This window comes from Microcaecilia unicolor, chromosome 1 (assembly GCF_901765095.1).
Source record: "Microcaecilia unicolor chromosome 1, aMicUni1.1, whole genome shotgun sequence".
NCBI lineage: Eukaryota > Metazoa > Chordata > Amphibia > Gymnophiona > Siphonopidae > Microcaecilia > Microcaecilia unicolor.
This window is the reverse complement of record NC_044031.1, coordinates 116557429-116583837: the sequence shown is the minus strand read 5'-3', so window position 1 is coordinate 116583837 and position 26409 is coordinate 116557429. Positions and strand designations below refer to the sequence as shown.

The window sequence follows — 26409 nt, the reverse complement described above, 5'->3', positions numbered from 1 at the left end:
ATTACAAATTAACTTATTTTGGAAAGATTTGAACTGCCTGTTGCAGCATTTTCAGTAAGTTCCTGTTGTCTTTTATAAAATCATGGACTGGAGTGTTTTTAGTGAGAGGAAGAGTGATTGACTCCTAGAACTATCAAAAGTTAAGTGGATAATTCAAACCCTACAACCTACTGGATTTTGTCCAGCCCTGGCCTGTACCTAGCTCAGTACACAGAGTGAGAAGGGAAAGACCGTGGCCAAGATGCACTAAAAAATCGTTAAAGCCCTTCCCTTACCGATTCCCTTAGCGAATCGGTAAGGAACGGGCATGCATCAAGGAAAAGGAATGCAAATGAGCTACTCGTTGTAGCTCACTTGCATTCTCTATTCCCTCGAAAGCCAGTCGACCAGTCGAGCATGCGCAGAGCAGCCAAGCATTATGGTGGCTGCTCTGCACCTGCCAAGAACGTCCTTTATGGACGTCCCTGACGAGCACTTGGCTTTCTTTTTTTTCCCCTTCCCCCCCCCCCCCCCCCCCCCGAGGTTGCCGTCGCCGCTCCCCCTGCATTGAAATCACAGATTCCCGCAGCCCCAGGGCCCCGCTGCCCCCCCTGAGGTCGAGGTCTTCGCTGCCGCCGCTCCCCCTTCCACTCGCCCCTCCGTGTCTGCCACCAGGCCGGGCCCTCACAGTGCCTCTCACCTCCGTGTCAAGGCACTGCAGCAGGCAACAGCAGATCGCTTCAGTTCGGGCCTCCCTCCTTCCATCCCTGGCCCGCCCTCATCTGACGTAGGTCTGCGAGGGCGGGACACAGGAAGGGAAGGAGGGAAGTCTGATGGGAGGCGATCTGCTGTTGCCTGCTGTAGCGCCTTCACACGGAGGTGAGAGGTGCTGTGAGGGCCCGGCCTGGTGGCAGATGGAGGGAGGGGGGAGCGGAGGCGGCGACGACCTCGACTTAAGGGGGGCGGGGCCCAGGGGCGCAGAGGATGGCGGGGAGGCTGGGGCTGCGGGAAGCTGTGATTTCAATGCCTCCTGTTGTATCTCTCAGGGATGGTATGGTTCTATTACCACCCCCCCTTAGCCTTTACAATACATGCCAATAGTTTTTCAGCCTTGTTACCATATCGGAAAAATTTGTATTTTTGAAAGATAAGACTATGATAAGTGTGTTCATGAATGACAGAGTTCAGATTCGTTTGTAAGCCTCTTTGGTTTGAAGGGTAGGACTGGTAACGTATGCCTGCTTAGACTGGCAAAGCTGTGATTCTAGTTGTCTCATAGGGCGGGAGCAGCGATGGCGACCTCGGGGGGGGGGGGGGGCGGCTGCGGAAGGGGAAAAAAAGAAAGCCAAGTGCTCGTCAGGGACGTCCTTGAAGGACGTCCATGTTAGGCACTTAAGAAGGACGTCCCTGACGAGCACTTGGCTTTTTTTTTCCTTCCCTCACAGATAAGGGGCTCTGCTCTTCTGAGCACTTGTTGGACGTTTTTTTTTTCTTTTTCCTTTCCGATTCCCTAACAACAGCCCCAACGAGAGGTGCAGACCTCCCGTTAGGTTTTCCACTGTGAGGAGATCGGAAAATGGTAGTGCATAGCCTTGCAACGGTAGTGCAGCTCATTATAATCATTTGCATTCCGTTTTCGTTGGCTGCTACCGTGACAGGAAAATGCCCTTTTGTGCATGTCCCTGTTTACTACTTGCACGTTAAACTGGCTAAAACCAGTTTAAAACCCACGTTTTAAGCTAGGAAAGCTTAGTGCATCTCTAGCCCTGTGTGTTTTATGTTTTGTTTCCCAGGTCAAGGGTCCCTGACCCTGAGAGCTAGTCAGTACCCAGGATGCTGGTGAGAGACCCGAGTCACACTAACAGGTTTCCCATTTGACTAGTCAGTCAGGACTTGAGCTAGGTCCTACTTACATAAAACATTCCTGGAGCAGGAGGGGACGATGAGAGGTGTTCTGGGAGGAAGGAAATTAGTTTTCTGCAATTGACTGAATACAGGCAGTTACATTGCCGATTTAAAGGTCCTGCCAGCTTTGTTAATGAAAACTGGCCAGGTTGGCCATACACCAGCTAGTTAGCATCCCTAGGGCCAAATGTTCTTTACCTGCTGTCTTCTAATTTTATACTTTTCCAACACACAGCTTTTAAAGACCTCAGAATTGTAGATGATAATTTATGCTTTTTGAGGTAGATTTTATAGGGCTCTCTTCTCTTTGTGTTAGTGCTGAATCTGCAGAGACATTCTTTTCTTATCTGTGGAGAATGATTTATGATAGATTGCAACTGACTAGATCAATTCCTACAAAGTTCTGTGCATTAAAACGTTACTGCTTTTTCAGACTCCAAATATTATATAGCAGTCATTCGTGGTTTCATTGTGTTATGTGACCATGGAAAATATTGTATCAGCAGGTCTAACTATCATTTTCAAGCCCTACTCAAGAAAATGAGGACGTTGAATATAAGAAATGCATTTTTTTTTTGAAAGGAACCTGATCTGTGGGAAAGCTTTAACAAAATGAGAGAGTGTAACCGCTGGACCAGATTTGCAGGGATCTAGCTATTTTTGAGCTGTTTACCCTTGAGATGCAAATGGCATTCTGACATGGAATAAAAACACTGTGATGTGAGTGGCTGCGTAAAAGGCCACAATGACAGACTGGGCATGCCCAGTGAGATGAAAAACCTCCCCCCTCCCCAACAAGGACCCTGAAGAGATGAATTGAACTTTGCACTTGCACATGTCACCGAATATATTTTGCACCTGATTGCAAAACAGTGTTCTTGCGTATTGATAATAGTGTCAAGCCCCACTAAAACAGAAATTAGGAATAATGTGTAGATGCCCTGCCAATTTAGAGGTCCCTCATGTGGGCATAATTTTTGCGGAGGATCAGGTGAGGGGGTGTTAGGTTATCAGTTTCATTTTGCTGATAAGGGAGAAGAAGCGTTAGAAGCAGAGGGGAAGTACAGATTGATAGTAACAAAGCAAAGGGGATGAGAAGGAAGGAGCTCGCTGCAGAGCATGGCTAGGAAACCAAGAGAGCGGCTTCATTGCTCAGGGTGCACATGTTTTGTAAGAATCTGTGCCGGGTGCTGCAGCTGCGGACAATAGCTGAGCTGTCTGGCTAATGAAGGCCACCTGGATCAGGCTTCTGAAAAGAGCCAAGGGAGGACGTCTGAAGAATTCTGAGATCTGTGTAAGCCGCTTTGCTTTTGTGTGTGTGTGTGTGTGTGTATGTATGTATGTATGTATGTATGTGTGTGTGAGAGAGAGAGAGGGGGGGTAGCCTTCCTACAGCGATAGTGCAAAGATGCTTATTTACAACTGACAGAGTAGAATTCCCTTCATGTGGCGGCGAAGAGACAAGCAAAATTCATCACTACCCCTGTTATTTATAAAGCCTTCCTTTAGTGTGTTGCAGCTTGCTTCATCCTAGGATGGTTTTCACATGTACAGAGCCTAGAAACATTGATCTGATTCCGATAATGTTTCTGAAAAAAGACAAAGGTGGTTTTCTCATGCTTTTTTAGGATAGGAGAGAGAGAGTAGGAAAGGAAATGCACTGAATTTCTGCAATCAAAAGCTCTGGGTTAAAACTCTAAGCAGAATAAGCAGTTGTGTGTATTGTATTTTTTTCTTTTTACTTCATATTGGTTTAGTCGTCTCTAACAGTACTGAAATACCCTTCTTTAATTTTTTTCTGAGCTATCCTTGAAACTGATGTACTGTATGTCCTTTATCTCTGCACTGCACCATTACTGAGATACCAGGCAGAAACTAGTTGTGGGTATTAAACCAACAATCACAACCTAGCATCGATACATAGTCTAGAAACTAGGGTATGCTGTTTTCTGTGCAGAAATTATGCATTGCAAGTGTGTGTGTATATGCAATAGAGATACACCTGTGTACCTTCCAAATAAAATTATTTCTCACTTTTTAAAAGGTGTATACTTCAGAACAGGCAAATAAAATGACAAATGTTCTATTACAGATCTCAATGCTGGTCTTCTGTTCTAATGCCACATTCTACTCTCATCTGTTCTCCTGGCAGGGTTCGGCAGACTCCTACACCAGCCGTCCATCCGATTCAGATGTGTCTCTGGAGGAAGACAGAGAAGCGTTGCGGAGAGAAGCAGAGAGACAGGCCCAAGCACAGCTGGAAAAGGCTAAGGTACAGTTAGACGTTTCTCTCACAGTGTGCTTATTAAAGGAGCTGGTGGCTTCATTTATGCCTTTAGTGAAACGTGTTTGTTTTGGGGAATATTTGATAGCAACTAGCTGTCTGTTCTTCCAATGTTAGATTATTGTAATTATTGGTATTTGGGGTTTCCTGGACGCCTATTACAGTGCCTTCAGGTAGATCAAAATCTAGCAGCATGATTGATTTTTAAGGTGCCTTGCTGTGTCTGGCCTTTGTTAGAATTATTACACTAACTCTCTGTAGAAGCATGGGTGCAATCAAGGTGCTAAGTTTGGTCTTTCAAGCATTGCGGGACACGGGTCCTGTGCATTTGGTCCAAAAATAGTTGAGACATGCTACTGTCATTTTTTGTGTTCTCTGTTGGAAATTTTATCGACATGACATATTAAGGGTTTGCATTTGAGAGCACATGCTTTATCAGAGGCAGGCCCGTCTGTGGAATAAATTATCTCCAGAATTATGTCAGATATGTTTTGGAAGACCTTCAAAACTTGGCTGTTTGCAGGAAGTAACATCAAGGGAGGAGATGAGTTAGTGTGCTTCTCTTCTGCTGGATGGTAGGTGTTGAAGGAAATGTTGCTCTGATAATGAGATGGTGGGGGGGTGGATAGTGTTTCTTGTTAAGTTTAAGCTTTTGAGAGTAAAATGGATTAATATTTTATATGGCTCTATGTGGGGTGTGTTCGGGTAAGTATTGGTGTTGGTTGGGAAAGAGTATGTTGGGTACAGGTTTTTAGTGTGGTATAGGTGGCTGATATTTTTTTACGTACACCACTTCAATAATTTTAATTAACTTGTGAGCAGAATTGAAAAACCTTTTTAACAATAATCAATAAAAATATGGAGAGATGTTTATATGTGAACCACTTGCACTATCTAAAATATCTAAATGGAGATGATTAAATTTGATCGGAACAAAGTTTATAGGGTTATTTTAATAATTTTTATTTAAGTTGGAGGGGAAAATAGATTAGGTAACAATATCTATATATATAAAAGGCAACCCCAACATTCTGAAGCCTCCACGGAAGTTGAGGCGCCCGAGATATCCGGTGTGCCCTGGAGTGTCTGCACCACCCTCGCGTCAAAACGTCATGACGTCGAGGGCGGAGCTATTGACACTCGAGGGCCAAAACGGCCCACAGCGAACAAGGCAAGTAGCTTCGAGGGACGGAGGGAGGGGGCCCCTTGCTAGCGCCCGTTTCATTCCGCTCAGAAACGGGCATTTTTTCCTAGTTTGCATATATTTTACAAGTATGAGCAGGATAGCTATCCCTGTCATTGACATACCAGCTTTAAACCATTATCCTCCCTCCCCCCATTTTTCCAGGGTTTAAGTGTACATGCCATATTAAGAACTGAAATGAACTCGGCCCCTAATCATCCAGACATACAGACTGATGTACTAGTTGGGATGTGCATTCATTTGAAACAACAACATGGGAAATGTCAATGACATTCCCCACATTTCATGTCAGTTGAAATCCCCCCTCCCCCCAATTTCAGGTTTTTTTTCCCCTTGGTGTCAATAGAGCACCCTATTTATCAACAGTCAGACTGCCAGATAGGGCCAGTGGTGTGCTGGAGCAGGCTCTCAGAGGCTCGCAAGAGCCGGTTGTTAAGTTTTTAAGAATTTTGGGAGCCGGTTGTTAAAGTAGGGCCCTCCATGGCTCCTTTAACAACTGGCTCCCAAAATGTGGACTTGGGTCCCCTGCTGAATTATCTTTTACTTTGCTGGTGGGGATGCTGAGCCCTGCCAGCCAAGTAAATAGACTACTGCTGCTCCCCGCTCCTTGTTTCCAGCTCTGGGCAGCAGGCTGGGACTTCTGGAGCATGTGAGAGAAGTTCCAGCATGCTGCTCAGAGCAAGATGTTGGGAGTGGTAGCAGTTCATTTATTGGCTGCCAGCACGAAGGGAGGGAGGGAGGAGAGAGAGGCAAGTGTTGCTCCCCCCCCCCCCCCCCCCCCCGGCCACCCCTGGCCCTTCCAACTGCAGAGCTGGCTAGGTCTGGAGAAAGAGCATGTTGTTAAACATTTACCAGCACACCCCTGGATAGGGCACACTATTGATACTACACCCAAAATTAAAAAAAATAAGAAATTTAAACCCAATTATAGTGGAGTTCTAGTTGATTAGGGCAGAGGGTCACCCCTGAAGCAGGTGTATAATCAAGTTGTAGTGTCTGTGGCCAGTAATACACTCTTTCCCTCTTAACCTGAATTGGTGTCCCACACACTGCAAAAGGTTCCCCCTGTAAATAGTGTGCCTACTGTAGCAACAGCAAAAGAGTTAGGAATAGCAAAATAACAAAAGCAAAAAAGGCAATGGAGACTAGAATGGTTTTAAGATGGAAAACGTTTCTCTAATGGGAAATATGTAGTAGATAAGGAAAATAAAAAGTAAAAGACACATTTTCCATAGTATTAAGGGAAATTGGTGGCAACATCAATTATAACACTTCAGCAAAGAAACTAGAGGTTGGCTAAATTTTGGTTTCGGTTACCTTGCTGAAACTGGCCCCAAATCCTTTTTATGCCCAGTTTTGTTTTCAGCAGAAAGGCTACAGCCATGGTTTCAGCCAAAACTAACTGTGTGTTTTTGGTTGAAGCTGATAATTTGTGCTTTGATCTGTTTGTCCCTTCTCTTCCCCCTCCCTTCTGAGCAGGATTTGCCTCGCCTCTTCCCCCTCCCATCTTTATGTGCCCCCCTCTGGCTTATTTTACAATCCTTGGCAGTCTAAGGCTATAGTCAGGGCAGGAGTGATCCCCAGTTGCTCCTGCCCCTGTTGGCTCTGCTTTCAAAATGATTGCTATAAGTTCTAGTGGCAATCTAGGAATTGTAAGGTAGCCTGGGGTGGGGGAAATACTCTTTGCATTCTTTTTCTTGTGTATTATGCTTGGAAATAATGGTGTTATGATTTTGTAGAGTAGTTTATGTGACAAATAGAGTGCTCCAAATAAATGCTTTTGATACAAAAGTTTTGCAGGAATTTAAGACTGCAAATTTGGGATGATAAGCTTCTTAAGAATTAGCCTCTCTGTGGACATATGACATCAGCTGTCACTCCAAATGTGGCACAAAGTCAGCCATTGTAAAAGCACAATGGCTTTTATTTAGTTTTAATTAGCTTAGGTCCATGTGTGCAGAGGCTGTTTTGCTTGGAGGTAAAATATAGTTTTCATTGTTTAAATTGTTATATATATTCTGACTTGGATACTATTTGGGTGATTCTAAAGAATTGTCAGGCCCTGTTAGGTATGATCAAACTTGTGGCATGCAGAAGTTAGATTCTATGAGAAAGGAACCTGAAGTGATTGTTTTCAAGCACAAGTACTGATCAGCTTATAGTGTTAGAAGGGAACTGATATTGAAATGAAGTTTATATATTAGATAATAATTAGATAATTTGAGAAATGTATTGCTCTTGATTGTAATTTTTCAGAACATATAGTCCTCACATTCAGTAACATCAGTGGGCATTTTATTCTGGATTGTGCATCAGGCTGGTATAATGTCCTTATTTTAGTAAGAATCTATATCATGCTTGTCTTTAATCAGTTCTCAATGCTACTTTCTCTTGTTACTTGTGTACAATTTGGGTAAGCATAAGAAACTGGTAATCAAGATGGTTTGTTTTTTTTACATGTTCTCACAAAGTTCCTGTCTTGGAAGATATTTAACTACATCTGCATTAACTTGGGAACCTAAACTGGTGGATAGAAATGTGCGATTTTTGTGCATCAGGATCTGAGTTTAGATAGCAAAGTTTCTTACCTGTAGCAGGTGTTCTCTAAGGACAGAAAAAATTAGGAAAAAAATTAAGTGAAAAATAACAATGAGAAACTGAAAATATGACAGAAAAAATATCCCGAAAAAGGGAAGGTACCAAAAAAGATAAAATTTGACATGCTGAGGAAAAATTAGAAAACCAATCTCTGCTCTGCAGAAAGCACAGACTGCTGGTACTGTGCTTGTGTGTTAGGTGGGAAGGCACCTGCACATACGTGGTGGGGCAGTGCCTTAATTTTTAAAGTGACAGTGCACTATGGCAGTGTCCGGCTCTGTGGGTGATATCACCCACATGTGAGAATATTATACCTGCTTGGCCTCGGAGAAGATTTGGTTACATTAGGTAGAGAGGTGTGGTAGCCGTGTTAGTCCACTTTTAAAGGTAATCAATAGAAATCAAACAAAATAAAACATGGAAAAGAAAATAAGAGGATACCTTTTTTATTGGACATAACTTAATACTTTCTTGATTAGCTTTCGAAGGTTGCCCTTCTTCGTCAGATCGGAAATAAGCAAATGTGGTAGATGACAGTATATATAAGTATATATAGAGACTGATTATCGAATCATTAGAATGCTGGATATCTAAATATCAATAGTGGGCATTCCTTTTGATAGTATATATAAGTAAAACATCCAAGCATTTCATTGACAGTCTAACAGGGTGGGGATGGGTAGGAGGTATGCATGGGAACATCAAAGCATTTCAGAGATAGTCTAACAGGATGGGTGTTGGTAGGTGAGCGGAGGGTGATAAACAGAGCATTACATTAGATGAATTACTGAGCTTCTGGTACAGGGGTGGGCAACTTCAGTCCTCAAGGGCTGCAAACCAATAGGGCTTTCAGGATTTTCCCAATGAATACGTATAAGATCTATTTTCACACAATGAAGGCAGTGCTTACAAATATATCTCATGCATATTTCTTTGGGGAAATCCTGAAAACTCAACTGGGTTGCAGGCCTCAAGTACCGAAGTTGCCCAGCCCTGCTCTAATATCTCTCTTGGGTGGTGACAGGGTTACTGTGCTCTTATCCCCAGTAGTGGTAATATTTTAATCTCCTTTTAGGTGCTATAGAGTAAGTTCTATGAGTGCTGGACATTTGAATTATCTCATGACACAGATAGGAAGTTGGTACTCACCAATTTCATTGCTTTCATCCTTCAATCCCTTCCCTGACTGACTTATAGATATCAGCAGCTTTAAATTGGTCATCTATGATGACTAGACATTCTGCCTTAAGTTAGGGCACTCAGTGCCTCAGAGGGACATCGATGGATCAGACTGACCTCTGTGAACAGTTTACTGAAGAATGGGAACACTTCAGTCTGCCCGTTCTTTATTTCTCTTTATCCCTTTGTTAGATGCCTAAGCAGAGAGTAAAGGTTCTGGTGGGTTCCTGGGGGTTCCCCACTTACTGCTCTTCCAAACACATCCTGTCTGGACACCTTATTGGGGAGGAAGGACATGGCTCCTCTCTTGTTCTTAGATTTTATACTTCCTTCCAAAAGCTCAGAGTTCAACCTCATTGGATCAGATCTCTGAATGTACCCTACTGTTATACTTTGATTGCATCTTTTTTTCTCAATAGTGGGGGAATCAGAATATTCTGCAACTGCAATGGCAAAGGATTTTGTCAGCCTGATACACAAACAAAATGAAAAGTCCCATAAATGCGAGGAAACTAAAACTTTTCTGAGCCGTTTAGTATATAAATGACAAAGGCCACGGTTCTTCCCTCCTGCACCAGAAAACATGGTCTGATCCCTCCTCCTTTCTGCCCCTCTAGCAAAGCCTGACCACTTCTTAGCCCTCACTCCGAGCCATAGTAGCCCCTCACAGGTATAAAAATAGCTGCTGTGATCTCTATTCCTAGGGCTCCTTTTACTAAGCTGCTGTAGTGATTCCTGCATGGCAAATATGGCAAAGCCCATAGGAACTGAATGGGCTTTGTTGCATTTGCTGCACTGGGAATCAGTACCGCAGCTTAGTAAAAGGAGTCCTTAGTCTTGCAGTACTTCTTCTAGGGTGAGCCTCTATTGATAGTGCTGTGAGACCACAGCTAGGGGTTGCAACAGCCATTTTTAACAGGATCCACAAGGGGCAGGAGCGAGTGAGGTTTGGTCCTGCCCTGACCACCGCTAGACCACCAGGCCTCTTCAGGTGGGCTCGGGGGGGCCTACTATGACTTGAGGGGAGGGCTTGGAGGAGGGTCAGGCTTTGCTAGAGTGGCAGGAGAGAGTGGGGATCAGATTGTAAACAGAGGGGCAGAAGGGAGGGGGCTCAGACTGTGCTTGGGGGAATGGGAGGGAGGGCAGAGCAAACTATGTTCGGGGGCGAGAGAGAGAAGAATCATGCTATGCTTGAGTGGCGGGAGGGTGGAGTAGTTTCAGGCCGCAACCTGGTAGTCATGTGGATGCTGGCCAATATTCAGTGCTGGCACCTGCATAAATTCCCAACTCTTCCTCCTCTACCATGCCTTACTCGCCCTCTTTCAACATAGCTAGTGAGTGCTGATATTCAGTGATACTCTCTGATTAAGTATCACTGATATCAGTAGCTAGGCAGGCAGAAGTTATTTAAAAGGGCAGGAGGCTATGTTTAAATCGCTTTGAATATCGCTACGAACTAACAAACTTCCGCAAACTACTGAAGACCCATCTCTTTAACAAGGCATACCACAAAGATCAACAAATGCGAACTCCTCCACATACATCTAGAATTGTCTTATAATATCTGCTTGTTATACTACTATCATGTTTCTATCATTATAATATTACCCAAGATCCTTCTGTAATACTAAATATCTTTTCTCTTATGTATTTCTACCATTCATGATGTATTGTAAGCCACATTGAGCTTGCAAAGAGGTGGGAAAATGTGGGATACAAATGCAATAAATAAATTTAAATAAATAAATATGAACCCAGATATTTCTTATGACACTGTCCAGCTTATTTTCGAAAGAGAAAAACGGCTATAGTGCGACCTAAATCGGGAGATAGACGTTTGTCTCGCAAAGGCGCCCAAATCAGTATAATCGAAAGCCGATTTTGGGCGTTTCCAACTGCACTCCGTCGCGGGAACGAATAAAGTTGACGGGGGCGTGTCGGAGGCGTGGTGGAGGCGGAACTGGGGGTGTGGTTATCAGCCGAGGAGAGATGGGCGTCTTTAGCTGATAATCGAAAAAAAAAGACGTTTTTACCGTGATTTTGGGTCACTTTTTTGGACCCTTTTTTTCATGAACAAGTCCCAAAAAAGTGCTCCAACTGCCCAGATGACCACTGGAGGGAATCGGGGATGACCTCCCCGGACTCCCCCAGTGGTCACTAACCCCCTCCCACCAAAAAAACCCCACTTTAAAAACTTTTTTCCAGCCTGTATGCCAGCCTCAAATGCCGAACCACCTCCATGACAGCAGAATGTGTTCGATACTCTCACAGCCTTTCCCTGGGTCAGATGTGGCTCTCTGGTGCAGTACAGGGTCACATCAGCATTGCATTGTGGTAGGTGTAGGGTATTGGGCTCTGTGATTTCATTAGCTTGTGTTACAGTCTCACGATGTCTGTAGTTGGTAGGCTCTTCTCCCATGGTGCTTTTCCCCCTGCCTACTGGGTCAGAGTGTGCCCTGTTGTGCTTCCTGTTGTAGTTCATGCGGTAGTGGCCATTTTTGTAAGCCAGTTTTAGTTCCCTTTCCTGTGTTAGCCACGTTAGACAACTTAGTTCTTCCCTTGAATGTGGCTGAAAGAGGGCATTGTACAGCATTCTGCCAGCTCTGACGTACTGCTCATCTCAGTACCAGGGAGACTCGTTGCCAGTGGGGCACAACCTCTGATCTGCAGTTAACTGTGAGTAAAGGCAGTTATTCCAATAAAGGACGTTTTCGGAGAGATTAGTCTTCAGGTGTCAACTGGTGTGCCAATGTTATATAGCAGCAACCAGTCCTAGAGGCCTGCGTGTATGCAGGTCCCTGGAGCACTTTTAGTGGGTACCGCAGTGCACTTCAGCCAGGTGGCCCCAGGCCCATCCCCCCCCCCCACCTGTAACACTTGTGCTGGTAAATGGGAGGCCTCCAAAACCCACTGTACCCACATGTAGGTGCCCCCTTCACCCCTAAGAGCTATGGTAGTGTTGTACATTTGTGGGTAGTGGGTTTTGGGGGAGGGGGGTTGGGAGCTCAGCACCCGTGGTAAGGGAGCTATGCATGTGGGAGCTTTTTCTGAAGTCCACCGCACTGACCTAGGGTGCCCAGTTGGTGTCCTGGCATATCAGGGGGGCCAGTGTACTACCAATCCTGGCCCCTCCCACGACCAAATGGCTCGGATTAGGACGTTTTTGAGCTGGGCGGTTTTAGTTTCCATTATCGCTAAAAAAAAACAAACGCCCAACTCAAAAACGTCCATTTTTTCGAAAATTCGGTTCGGCCCGCCCCTTCACGGACCTGTTCTCAGAGATAAACGCCCATGGAGATATGCGTTTCCGTTCGATTATGCCCCTCCACGTCATATTTCTGAAATAAACCAACAAAGAACAAAAATGTTGTTGTTTTTTCTAAATGGTCTTTGTTTTGCTTTAGTGCAATTAAACACACAGTACAATTTCTTGTATCCTCAAATTGTATACCCCTCCCATCCTGTTCCCTTCTTTCCAGGGTCAGCTGGCACCATTTTGACATATGGCACCAGTGTTTTGACTGGACAAGCCAGGGAGGTCATTGGAGGTGGGGAATGGAAGGAAACGCCAGGGTCAGACTTTTGTAAAAGTTATGGTGGCAGAAGGAATTCCTGTGTTTCATTATAATGACAGAAAAGCGAAATGAAAGAAAATGAAAAATGTGACATACAAGAAACAAAAATATTAAAAGAATGAGAGAGGGCCTGGCCCTGTGGCACAGGTGGAAAAGTACTTTTCAGCATTGCCCAGTGGAAGATTCCCCAGGCATACGTTTCATTTCATTGTGTTTATTGGCTTGTTATATCGCCTATCATAATAAGCACTTGAGTAATTTACAGCAATAAAATTATACAACATTATACAATAAGAAAATAGTAAAAAGAAAACACAATAAAAACTTACACATAATACCCCCTATTAAAACTGTTCCCTGTGTTGGCTGGGAATGGAAATGGTACAGCGAGGAGGGCATTGTTGTCACTGCTTAAGGGTGACACCTGGTGTTCAGACTCAGGGCATTGATAGCCGTGTTGTGGGAGGAGTCCTGCTGCATGCCCTTAGCCCAGGATCACTTAATGCAATGACCCATCTGATCTCACTGGGATGTCAAAGGAGAAGGTACAAAATAGAGGGAAGGTCACTATTCATTGCAAATGAATTCTCAGGGCTTCATATCTTGGCCCTCATTCTGACTGATCTGGAAATTGAAAGGAGTAGGAAGAAATTGCAGGATAGGATTTATGTGAAATTATGCCTGAAGTAAAAAGACACACACAGTTTTAATGTAAGCTTTACACTTGTGAAATAGTTTTTGCATACAGTTTTACAATGCATTTGTATTTTCCATTGCACTGGAAATGGTGCATGGTGGGGGTGGCACTACTGCCGGCTCCTGTGGTGGGCTGGCGTTAATGCTGAATTAGCACGTGTCAACTCCACGGTAGCTCTCCCGTGGTGAATATACGTGGGGACTAATAAATCCTGACGGGAATATCTTGGCCAGTCAGATCTAGATTTTCAATAGCTCAATGCTGAATATCGGGTCTGTCTGCTGCGGTCAGTGTTTAAAAATTGAATAGTGGCTAAAACATATTTTTATACATTTTTTCCTGTTTGGCCTCAGACATGGTGGTGGGGGGGGGGGGGGAGAGGAATAAAGAGGTAGGTAAGAAATATTTCTTAATATGTAGATGGTTATAATCAAATTGGTTTCATAGCTGTTCCATAAGAGGTCTATATGTTTCCCTTTAATTGCTGCAACTGGTTTGGGATCCCATACATCATGGATCAAATTTATTTTCACTGAGCCAGATACTGTATCCTGAATCAAATTTAAAACATGGACAGCTCCCAACATTGTGGGGAATGCAGGAATATAAAAGCATAATGTCCAGTTGTTAAATTCTTTGCTTAGTCTGTTCTCTGAGGACCTACAGAAATGCTGTTTATAGTTTATTGGCCAAGAACTAGCTGCCAATAGACTAATAATAAAAGATTAGAGCATGTTGTCTGTAGCAGGACCCATAGGAATAAAATGGTTCCTGTGGCAAATAACATGGGCTAAACTTTAGTAAAAGATCCCCCTTAATGTGAGACTGTTGTGCTCTAGGGTATCTTTCTTTTCAGCTTGTGTTTGGACAAAGCTGTTTCCTCATGTTCCTTTGCACTTCCAGCTGTACCAGAACTGAGGCTGGGATCCAGCACTGTGAATCTTCATTCACAATTAAAAGAAGGGATTTGCCTCTTATTTTATATCTCCTCTGAAGTAAACTGGCCTAGGCATTCCAGCAACTGTTCTCTGCCGGGGGCCATGCACCAGGGCTCTTTCTGAAACCTTTCAATCAACAGCACTAAATTTAGTCTCTAAGTGTCACTATTGCACAAGGATTGGGACTCACTTTGCCCAGGGCCTGTGAATGCAGTTTCTGTAGCATCTCCTAGTAGCGGAACCACACAACGCTCTTTCATTCCACTTATTTATGGTTATGATGGCGCAACCGTGTTTTTCAGCAATTCTGTCAAATCTATCTCTCATATATCCACCCTACCCAGTGGCACAACGTGCTATAGCAGGGACGGGCAACCTCGGTCCTCGAGGGCCGCAACCCATTCGGGTTTTCGGTATTTCTTCAGTGTATGTGTATGAGATCTATTTGCATGCACTGTTTCCGTTGTATACAAATAGATCTTATGCATATTAATTGGGGAAACACTGAAAACCCGACTGTGGTGTGGCACTCGAGGACCAAGGTTGCTTACCCCTGTGCTATAGTGTGAAGCTCTAGTGCCCAACAATAACGTTTAAAGCGGGTTTGCTAATTATCAGTAAATTTACTGACTGTCAACAAAAAGATCAAGAAAAACTAATTCGCCCGTAAAAACTTCATGTCAATAAAAAAACGGCATGAGTAATGGAGTATGTCTTCAGTGCAATAGGGTAATGCTCTGTGAGGCTGCAACTCTTGGGGGTAAAGAGTACATCTCAGTGCATAAAGGCATGAACCTTAGCATAGTAAATACATGTAACCCTGATCTCACCACAAGTTCTGGGCACCAGCTTCTCTTCAGGTCAGGTACTGAGCTGGGCACAGGCCGGAGCCAGGCTTGATCCCAGTAGGCTGTAGGGTTTTAAGCTACACTTGGGCTTTATTTTTGTGTATCGGTCTGGGAGTAAAATAACTTCACTCGCACTCCAAAATGCAATAACTTTACTGGAATGCTGCAACAGGCAAATATCCAAACATCATACTTTACTTGTAACAAAGTTCCCTTTAAATCAAAACAGTTCACTTTGCTGAAAGAGGTTTTTGTGCCAATCCAAGACTTTTGGTGTAAAGTTACAACTACTAATTTAAGAGTCTGTTTATAAATCCTAGGGTATTTACATATTTACACTTACAACCAGCAATATATGCTTAGAAGTAGCGCTAAATTTGATCAATGATATGGCTAATTGTGGCTTCCTTCCCTCAGAACTTAGCAAGTAGTGTACTAAAGATCATGCTAATTAGGCATACTGCCTTAGATGAGTGCCACTAATTTCTTGGCATTGCTGAAGCAGATTTAAAAGTCTAGAAATGGGATGTGTAGTGATCAGTCATAGACATAAGAATAGCCATACTGTGTCAGACCAATGGTCCATCTAGCCCTGTATGCTGTTTCCAACAGTGGCGAATCCAGGTCACAAATACCTTGCATAAACCCTAATAGTAGCAACATTCCATGCTACCAATCCCAGTGCAAGCTGTTGCTTCCCCATGTCTGTCTCAATATCAGCCTCTGGACTTTTCCTCCAGGAACTTGTCCAAACCTTTTTTAAACCCAGATATGTTAACTGATCTTACTATATCCTCCAACAGTGAGTTCCAGAGCTTAACTATTCATTAAGATTGAAAAAATATTTCTATTTGTTTTAAAAGTATTTCCATGTAACTTCATTGAGTGTCCCCTAATCTTTGTACTTTTTGAAAGAGTAAAAAAATCGATTCACTTCTACTCGTTCTACACTACTCAGGATTTTGTAGACCTCAATCATATTTCCCCTCAGCCGTCTTTTTTCTAAGCTGAAGAGCCCTAACCTCTTTAGCCTTTCCTCATATGAATGGAATTCCATTCCCTTTATCATTTTGGTCATTTTTCTTTGAATGTTTTCTAATTCTTCTACATCTTTTTAAAGATACAGCGACCAGATTTGCACACGAATCTCAATCTGTGGTTGCACCATGGAGCGATACAGAGGCATTATAATATTCTTTGTCTATTTTTTCTTTCCATTTGCAAATAATTCCTAGAATCGTGTTTGCTTTGAGCTATGCCCAGTACGCTGCACTGGGGCACTCGACTATGCCCAGTACGCTGGTCTGCACCAGGGCTCGCTCTGTTTTTGTTCCTACCGCGCTGCAGAGAGCAGTTCTGTGTGTGCTGTAGTGGGCCTCTTAGATGTTGGGAATGGGTGTCCTGCTGTTCCCTGTCTGGGGGGCAGCGCTTCCCAGTCCCTAGCTATTTCTGTGGGCAGGGGTGCTGTGAGGAATGCATTCTGGTTTTGGGTTTCTCTGCCTCGCCTCTACCCTGTTAGGATTCTTTTCTTGAAGTGTAAGGCTTCTCCCCAGGGTCTGGTGTTGCTGGTATTTTCCTTGGCCCCTTGCTCTCGGGGACAGGTACTCTCTCTTTCCTGGGGTCAGTAGGGCAGGTCCCAGTGCCCGTGCTGTTGCATTTCCAGTGCTGATGTGCAAATTCTGGATTCTCATGTTTTTGTTTTACAGAATTGGTTTTTGGCACATCTTCCTATTTGTCCCATAGGGGCATTCTTCAAGTTTTTTTTAAGCTACGTTTCCTGTTCCCTGCATGGGGTTTTTAGTTGGGACCTTTACCATGCGGCCCCAGGTGGTGCCAGTTTCTTAGGGGCTGTGCATGTTATCTTTGGGGAACTCTAATCTGCACTGATTTTATTCCTCAGGAGTTTGGAATTATTAGGGATGCAGTTGCGTTCCCATGGCTGCTGGTGGCAGCATCTTAGTTGCCTGGGTTTCGATAGGCTTTGGTCTGTCGGTGCTTCTTTTCCTGGGGTGGGTCATCCCGGTAGTGACATCTGCCACCTTTCTGGTAGGCTGTTTGGTGCAAGGTTCATGGTATGTCACGGCTGAGTTGTTGTCTCCAGGAGCCTCCAGCTTCCTTGGTCGCCTCAGTGGGTGATGTCCTGGTGGGCTCCACAGGGACAGCATTTTTTTATGAGGCATAGTAGCCCTAGCTGTGCTTGTTCACCTCCCTGTGCCTAGGTGGCTCTGCCAGACTCTCTTTGATCTTGGAGGATTGCGCCTCCCCGTCATGTGCCATGTTTGAACTTCAACCTTACTTCTTGCTCCTTTGTGGCCAGTAAGCCTTGCTCTGTTTTGGACGTCTGGCCTCGCCCATTCTTGGACGTCGGGCCTTGCCCAGTCTATGCACTTCCAGCCTCACCCAGTCTTTGGTCGTCGAGCCTTGCCCAGTATTTGGAAGTCCAGTGGTAGTCGGGCCCTGTCTCGTTTTTGGATGTTGGGCCCAGACCCGTTTTTTGATGTCGGTCCTGGCCCCCGACTTTGATTGTTGAACCTCGCTCCTGTCTTTGAACATTGGGGCCTTGCCCCGTCCTTGGACATTGGGGCCTTGCCCTCGTGCGTTGACTCCGTTTTTGGATGTTGGGGCTTGCTCCTGTCTTTGGACATTGGGTCTTGCCCTGTTTTTGAACGTCGGGCCTTACATCGTTTTTGAATGTACGAATTTGCATGATCAATGGACATTGGGCCCTGCACCTCCATCTGTGGACATCGGGCCTTGCCCCATCTTTGGATGGCGGGACTTGCCCGTCCTTAATCGATGATATTCTCTCTGCCTTTCGTCGTCAGCTAGTTCAGCTTTGGGGGACTCCCGACAGGTTGCTTTCCACCCCTAGCCCTTGTGCCTAGTGGCCTCTTGAAATGGAGCGTCTTGCTTCGATTTTGGTCGAGCTTTGTTGCGTCTTGGGGCATCTCATGTGGCTCTGTCACAACCCGTTGCTCCTGGCGGTTTTTTAGGGTGACGGGCCTCAACATGGTTCGGGAAGTGAACCTCGACGTGGTTCAGGGAAGTGAATCTTGCGCCGGCTGTGGCTGTCGAGCCTCATTCTGTTGCTGGACATCGTTTGACTCAGGCTGTGGCCATCGAGCTTCTCAGTCTCTGAATGGCGAGCCTTGCTCTGCATGAGGTGTTGTCTGTCTCTGGTCTTTGAGCCTTTCTCCAGCTGCAGCTGTCGAGCATAGAGTCATCTCTGGCCTAGCAACATGCTCCGTCCCTGGACTTTAGGCCTTATTCAGTCTCTGCCTGGTGGCCTTTCTTCGTCCCTGGATGTAGAGCCCTGCTCCGGCTGATGCTGTCAAGCCTTGTTTCATTTCTGGATATAGAGACGTGCTCTGTCCCCGGATGTTGAGCCATTTTTCTGTCTATGGACGACTCTACTACTACTACTTAGCATTTCTATAGCGCTGCCAGGGTTACGCAGCGCTGTACAAGTTTAAACGTGGGGAAGGACGGTCCCTGCTCAAGAGAGCTTACAATCTAATTCTCCTCGCTCTGTCTTTGGACAGCGAGCCTCGTCTTCTCTCGAGCAGTCACTCGATTGCCACTCTATTGCTGGGTGCGCAGCATTCCTTCTTGCTGAGTGGCGGGACTGGATACTGCACTGATGCTGACATCGTCTTTGGGTTCCAAGGCAAGTGCAGCCATATGAGGTCTGCGCTACCCGTCTATGGTACATGGATTGGACTAGGTCTCAGGATGCCCAGCATCGCTCTGTTCAGCTGGTCGGCTCTTCCGTGGCCACTGGTTGCTGAAGATTATCCAGTTATGATTGCCGGATGGAACCGGGGCTCAGAAGGGTTCTCCTGCTGGCCTTGGCTGCCACGTTCCGCTCTGCTGGATACTTGGTCTCGCTCCGTCTGACACGTCTAGTCTGGCACTGTTTGGGATACGCTCTGACCCAGTCTCTGGAGGCTTCCATTCTTCTAGCTCTGAGACCAAGCCTTCTCCCATGTTAGGGCTCAGTTTGTTCACCTGTTCCAGGTGCTACTGGCCCATTGCGGCAGGTTGCAATGGCGCTGTTTTCTGGGAGTCCAGTTTTTTTTCTCTCTAGTTTTCTGCTCTTCCTGGTTTCAGGCCTTTTTGGTCTCTGCCGGGTTGGCCAGCCTTTGGCTCTATTTACATAGTAACATAGTAGATGACGGCAGAGAAAGACCTGCACAGTCCATCCAATCTGCCCAACAAGATAAATTCATATGTGCTACTTTTTTTGTATACCTGACCTTGATTTGCATCTGCCATTTTCAGGGCATAGACTGTAGAAGTTTGCCAAACACTAGCCCCGCCTCCCACCACCGGCTCTGCCACCCAATCTCTGCTAAGCTTCTGAGGATCCATTCCTTCTGAACAGGATCCCTTTATGTTTATCCCACGCATTTTTTAATTCCGTTACCATTTTCATCTCCACCACCTCCCGCGGGAGGGCATTCCAAGTATCCACCACTCTCTCTGTGATCTATTGTTGGCTGATTGGCATGGCTCTTCTGTCAAGACTAGCTCTTCTTTGGCAAGTGGGCCTTGCCTTCTTGCCAGACTTCGCATTGGAAGCCGCCTATGGCATTGGTTCTAGTTGTGGCTCGTGGGCCTTTGGTCCTCGTGGAGAGTCAGTCTGTGGGTTCTCTCCCTGCATTTTGGCTGCTTGATGCCCTTGGTTATGCCTCTGTGGGGTGACCTGAGCATTTTCTCAGGCTCTTGATAGTGCTGTTCCTCCGGCCGCTTCAATCCACAGTTCTGGCTGCTATTCCTGGTATAGTAGCAAGTGGGCGCGGCAGTAGTCGCTCCTGTTGTTCAGATGGGACTGGTCTTGGGCTCTAGGGCCTTCTGGTTCTTATCTTTTTCATTTATGTCATAGCTTCTTCCTTTTCGGGATGAGGCGTTGGTAGAGGCCGTCAGAGGCCGGCCTTTCTTCTGCAGCTTTGAGATCTGCGATGGTCTTGGCTTGGGAGTTTGGGTTGCCTTCTGCGCTGGTTGTGTCACATGTTCTTGGTCCTTGACTTGAGGTCTCGAGTCTTTTGGCTTACAGAGCCTTCTTTCATTCAGTGGCTGGATCGGGCTCCCTTCTCATGCCTGTTGTTGGGTGTTTCCCTTTATATGCTACCTTTTCCCTTCTTTTCTGTGTGATTGGTGTGCTGCCCTATTGATATTGTAGTTTCTTCTCGTCTTTTATTGTTTTTATAGTTTAGTTTATATACCGCTCTGCTCGCCAGTTAAAGCAGTATAGTAAGCATAATAAAACTATAAACTATAATCATCAGTCAGTAGTGGGGTAATTGAAATCACCCATTATTATATTGTTGCAAATTTGCTAGGTTTTCTAATTTCTGTTAACATATCTTCATCTGTGTGATCCTTCTTGCCTGGTGGATGGTAATATAGTACTGTATGCATATTCTTTCCCTTCACACATGGAATTTCTGTCCATAAGGATTCCATGTTTGTTTTTGTTTTATGCAGGATTTTTATTTTGTCTGTCTCAATTCCCCCTTTAACATACAGCACACCATTCCCAGTTTGATCCATCCTAGCAGTGTGATATAATTTATATGCTGGTAACAGTGTCCCATTGATTGGTCTTCTTCCACCAGGTCTCTGACCACTGGTACATGAATTTTTTTTCACACTCTAAACACAAGCATTTTCACCTATTCTCTTGATTCGTGAAAATGGTTTTGCCTAAAATAGAGGCACATGTTTTGCCTGTTACACTAGTATTTCATTACAAAATAGGCTCCAGATAGGTGCCTTCTTGGTGCCCCTTTATAAACTTACCCTACACCTGCTTATCACACTTTTGCAACAGGTCCCTTTGTTTACAAATATCTCATTCTAGTATTTTGCTTTGGATTTTGGATTTAACTCAAGACATTTTACTAGTAGCTCAAGGCAAGTTACATTCAGATACCTTAGGTATTTCCCTGTCCCTGGAAGGCTTACAGTGTGTTTATACCCGAGACAATGGAGGGATAATTGACTTGTTCAAGATCATGACAGTGGAATTTGAATGATGGTTCTTAGCTCGGTGCTCTAACTATTAGGTGGCTGCTTGTTTGCTAATATACTGATAAAGCACTTCCATAGTGCAGTGTTGTCAGAGACCCAATTAGATTGCATTATTGTCTATGGCCAATTAATTTTGCCATTATGCCCTCACAAAGGAGGGAATCTCCTCCTCCTTGCTTTTCCTGATCCCATAGGGGAGGGGATGTCAGAATAAATAGAAATATTATCCAATAATATATCTCCAGTTTCACTCCTGCTCAGCAGAATCTAGCAACCAGTAATCAATTCTTGATCATTTGATGAGTAGCCAGTAATACATCCTTGAATAGCAGATGATAAAATGTGAAATCCTTTTCTTCTGGGTTTCCCTTTCTTTATCTATGCCAAATTCTTCATGCGTTTGTAAAATGTTTTAAGTTGATTGATCTGATTGAGTCTGCAAAATAGTATTAAAATGATTCACTATACATGCCCTTTCTAGGGAGGTGTAGCCTTAGTGGTTAGAACAGTGGGCTGCAAGCTAGAGAATCAGGGGCTATTGATGGCATAAGATCTCACTGATGCTCCTTGTGATGTTGGACAAATTCCTTAACTCTCCATTACATCAGTTACAAACTTAGAGGTCTTTTTACTAAGCTATGGTACAAAGAAGCCTTAGTGCGTGCTTATGCAGGTTTTTCCTGCATGCTAAGGCTATTTTTACTGCAGCAGTAAAATGGCTAATATTTGTGTTTATGTTGTGTTAATGGTCATGCGCTATTCATGTGCAGCCACTTAAATTACTGCGTTAACACACCTATTTTCTCGGTGGTAAGGGCTCACATGGTAATCCTGCGCTAACTAGCTTATGATAATGTAGCTACATTAAACTGATCAGTGCTGAAACACCGACTATATGACCCCCAGACTTGACCCCTCTGTGATAATATAATTATTTTTTAGTGCATAGATAGCATGCACAGATCAGAAAATTACTGCAGGATGCCTGAGCGCATCCCAGGATAACCCATTTTAAGCTGTGGTAAGTGCATGCTAGCGCTTACTGTAGCTTAATAAAAGGACCCCTTAGTTCATAAACCCTCTAGGGTCAGGAAAATACTGACACGCTTATTTTCAAAAGAGAAGGACACCCATCTTTTGACACAAATCAGGAGATGGGCGTCCTTCTCGCAAGGTCGTCCAAATCGGCATAATCAAAAGCCGATTTTTTTGACACCCTCGACTGCATTCCGTCGTGGGGACGACCAAAGTTAACAGGGGCATGTCGGCAGGGTAGTGAAGGCAGGACTGGGGCATGATTAGGAGATGGTCGTCCTCGGCCGATAATAGAAAAAAGAAGGGCGTCCCTGACGAGCACTTGGCCGACTTTATTTGGTCCATTTTTTTTTTCACACCCAAGTCTCAAAAAGGTGCCTGAACCTACCAGCTGACCACCGGAGGGAATCGGGGATGACATCCCCTTACTTCCTCCAGTGGTCACTAACCCCCTCCCACCATAAAAAACAAGTTTAAAAATACTTTTTTGCCTGCCTCTATTCCAGCCTCAAATGCCATACTCAGGTCCATCGCAGCAGTAGGTCCCTGGAGCAGTTGTAGGGGATGCAGTATACTTCAGGCAGGTGGACCTGGGGGAGGGGTTGGGGGGGCTCAGCACCCAAGGTAAGGGAGCTATGCACCTGGGAGCAATTTCTGAAGTCCACTGCGGTGCCCAGTTGGTGTCCTGGCATGTGAGGGGGACCAGTGCACTACAAATGCTGGCTCCTCCCACGACCAAAGGGCTTAGATTTGGATGTTTTTGACATAGACGTCTTTGGTTTCCATTATCGCCGAAAACGACCATCTCTAAGGTCGACCTAAATGTCAAGATTTGGGCGTCCCCGACCGTATTATCGAAACGAAAGATGGACGTCCATCTTGTTTCGATAATACGCATTGCCCCGTCCCTTCGCGGCACCGTCTTTAGAGATGGTCGTCCCCGTTCGAAAATGCCCCTCTGAGTGTACGAGAAAATGTAACTCACCCTTGAGCTACTACAGTAAAAAGCATGTTAACATAACAGGGTTTTTAAAAAGGTTTGCATAATTTCCTGAAAGAAAAGCCCATAGGTCATTATTAAGATGAGAAAATCCAGTGTTTATTTCTAAGATAAGCAGCATAAAATCTGTTTTACTATTTTGGGATCTTGTCAGGTACTTGTGACCTGGATTGGTCGTTGTTGGAAACAAGATACTGAGCTTGATGGACCTTCGGTCTGTCCCATTATGGCAACACTTATGTTCTTATGTTCTAAATCCAAATGCTTACATAAAATCACCTCATCAAAGAATGAAATAACATTTAAATTGTGTGTATACATTTACCACTGTAGTTAACTGTCCCCAAATAACTAACTCCCTCTAATAGCAAAAATGTACCTGTTAAATCAAGAGTAAGGACATTCTTTGAAATGTCAAATCCTTTTGAGACCTGCTTTTTCTTCTTCCCCCTCCTTGTTGCTGCTGAGGAAGTATAAATATCATCAGCCCACCGCTGCATTTATGACACTTTTCTTCTCTTATGTGCTTCTGGCAAAAAACATCAATAATCAATTTTTTAAAACTGCTAGATGACCTGAAGAAAGGCTATTGATGGCATAAGTATTACGAGGGATACAGTTAATATCAAAAACTATAATTGTGGTAAGCAGCATAAGTAAGCCTTGGCTGCCCACTTTTTATACCAAAACCCCAGCACCGTTTCAATCATACCAACACAACAGAATGATATAAATCCCAAATGCCATCTACTACTCTACCCCCTTCTCTGCTCATTCTATACAATGTATCACTAAACAGCAAATCCACATCTTGCTCCCCTAGTCATTGCCTGGGTTATCTCCAGTCACCCCACAGGCCCTAATTGAAATAACCATATTCTTCAGACCATCAAACCCTATATCCACTATAATTGATGGTCAACATGGATCCCACAGTCCCCATCTCCTCTTCAGTCATCTTTCATATATCAAGAACTAATACCACAGATTTCTATCCCTATCTGTAATTCCAGTGTTTCCTTATGACTTTGGAATTCTTGCTCAGTCTTTGAGGGCTGCCGGCAGGTCAGGTTTTCAGGGTAACCCTAATGTATACAAATTTGTGAGTATTTGGCTAAAAAGTTTAAAATCCATTAGTCCTATCATTATTTACTCTTCTTTCCACCCCACCCCCCACCCAATTCCAGTTCCTACCAATCTCAGGTGCATCCCTTAATTAATAATCAATTATCCCACAAGAAAACAAGAGGGAAATTTGTCACCACAGGGTACCTTCATCAGCAAGTGAATATCCCTAACAGCAAATTACATGCAGATCACTGAGAAACAAACACCAATGGCATAAAATATACAAAATCTTTTTAATAGGGTAAGTATCTTTACTTTCTTACCAACTTTAAATAAACAGCTTATCAATACTGAGAAGCAGACAGCAGCCCAAATGGTGAGATGAGTGCTATTCAGCCTTTTGTATTGTGTACGATTATTTTCCAGTTGTTGAGAGGCCATATGTGTCCACTCATTACAAAGAGTTTCTGGTTCCCAGAGAATGAATCTGATCTCTGGAGACTAGAGAACAAAACTCAGAGGAGCTAAGGCAGTCCTATATATACATATAGGGACCCTATTACTAAGCCACTTAGGCGCCTACACTCGCCCAACGTGCGCCAAATTGGAGTTGCCACCCGGTTATTGCGTGGCCCTTGCGGTAATTTCAATTTTGGCGCGCATCCGAAAAAATATTTTTTATTTTCCGATGTTCGGCAGTTACCTGCGTCAAGTGGAATTTGACACGCATAGACCATTACCACGTGAGAGCTTCAGTACCCTTCACCACCGCCAACTCCAGGCTCCGCCCTTTCTGCCTCGCCTCACCCCATGCTTGGAATAAACTCCCTGAGCCCATTCGCCAGGCCCCCTCCCTTCCCATCTTCAAATCCTTGCTCAAAGCCCACCTCTTCAATGTCGCCTTCGGCACCTAACCACCATACCTTATTCAGGAAATCTAGACTGCCCCAACTTGACATTTCGTCCTTTAGATTGTAAGCTCCTTTGAGCAGGGACTGTCATTCTTTGTTAAACTGTACAGCGCTGCGTAACCCTAGTAGCGCTCTAGAAATATTAAGTAGTAGTAGTAGTAGGTCAATGGCTTGCAGTAAGGTCTCAGACCCAAAATGAATGCGCGGCAATTTTCATTTTGCTGCATGTCCATTTTCGGCAAAAATTAAAAAAAATCATTTTTTTGTAGGTGCGCTAAAAAATAATTCTGCGCATGCCCAAAACATGCGTCTACACTACCGTAGGCCATTTTCAGCGCACCTTAGTAAGAGGGGCCATATATAGGAACACCCTGTGCTGCAGGTACCTAAGGAGAGGCTCAGGGAAACAGAGCAGCCCTCCAGCTTATGTCTCCAGAGTCTGTGTGAAACACTGTCAAGGTTTAAAGTTGACCTTTGGAGAGAGAAAGAATAACATATTGCTGTGCCATTTGAATTCTATATTCCTTTTTTGGAAATTATGTGACTTCTGGTGCAGACGTTGATGCCGAAACCTGACCTGTACAATATAAGATGTTGGTGATTATCTTTTGCCCTTTCTTCCTTTTGGCCACCTCTGCTCGTTTGGTGTGGTTTGCGCATTCAGAGGATGACTTCCTGTTTGATTTCAATTACCCCAATATGTACTGGATAAATGTTACATTAAGAAATGCCAGGTAGGCAAATTTCCAAAATGAAATAAATGATTGCTTTCTGGAGCAGCCGGTCCATTAATCAACAAGAGGAGGGAGCTATTTTAGGTCTAATTCTTAGTGGAATGCTGGGTTTGGCATGAGAAGTAATGGTGGGGTCACTTAACAATAGTGATCCCAAGGTGATCAAATTATAATTTATAACTGGAATACAGACACTAAGGAAATCTGTTGAGTAAGCATTTAACTTTCAAAAAGGCAGCTCTAATAAAATGAAGAAATGTAAAAAAAAAAACAGGAGCAGCTGCAAAGATCAAGAGAAGAAAACTTCTGGTCATGCTTCTTGTGAGAGAGTCTATAGAAAGTTTACTGCTCCCCTTAACAACACTCCTCACAATCACAGAGTTACCTTAAAAACATACTACACAGCAGGGAAAGGATGACT

The 26409-nt window shown here is 44.3% G+C and overlaps 1 protein-coding gene across 1 annotated transcript in view; it reads left to right on the top strand.

The window, feature by feature from the left end:
* Nucleotides 1–26409, top strand: part of CACNB2 (calcium voltage-gated channel auxiliary subunit beta 2) — a 765511-nt gene that overhangs the window by 530389 nt on the left and 208713 nt on the right. Inside the window, exon 3 of the mRNA XM_030199481.1 lies at nucleotides 4037–4156. Within this exon, the coding sequence (XP_030055341.1) occupies nucleotides 4037–4156 (120 nt within the window). The remainder of the gene's footprint in view (nucleotides 1–4036; nucleotides 4157–26409) is intronic.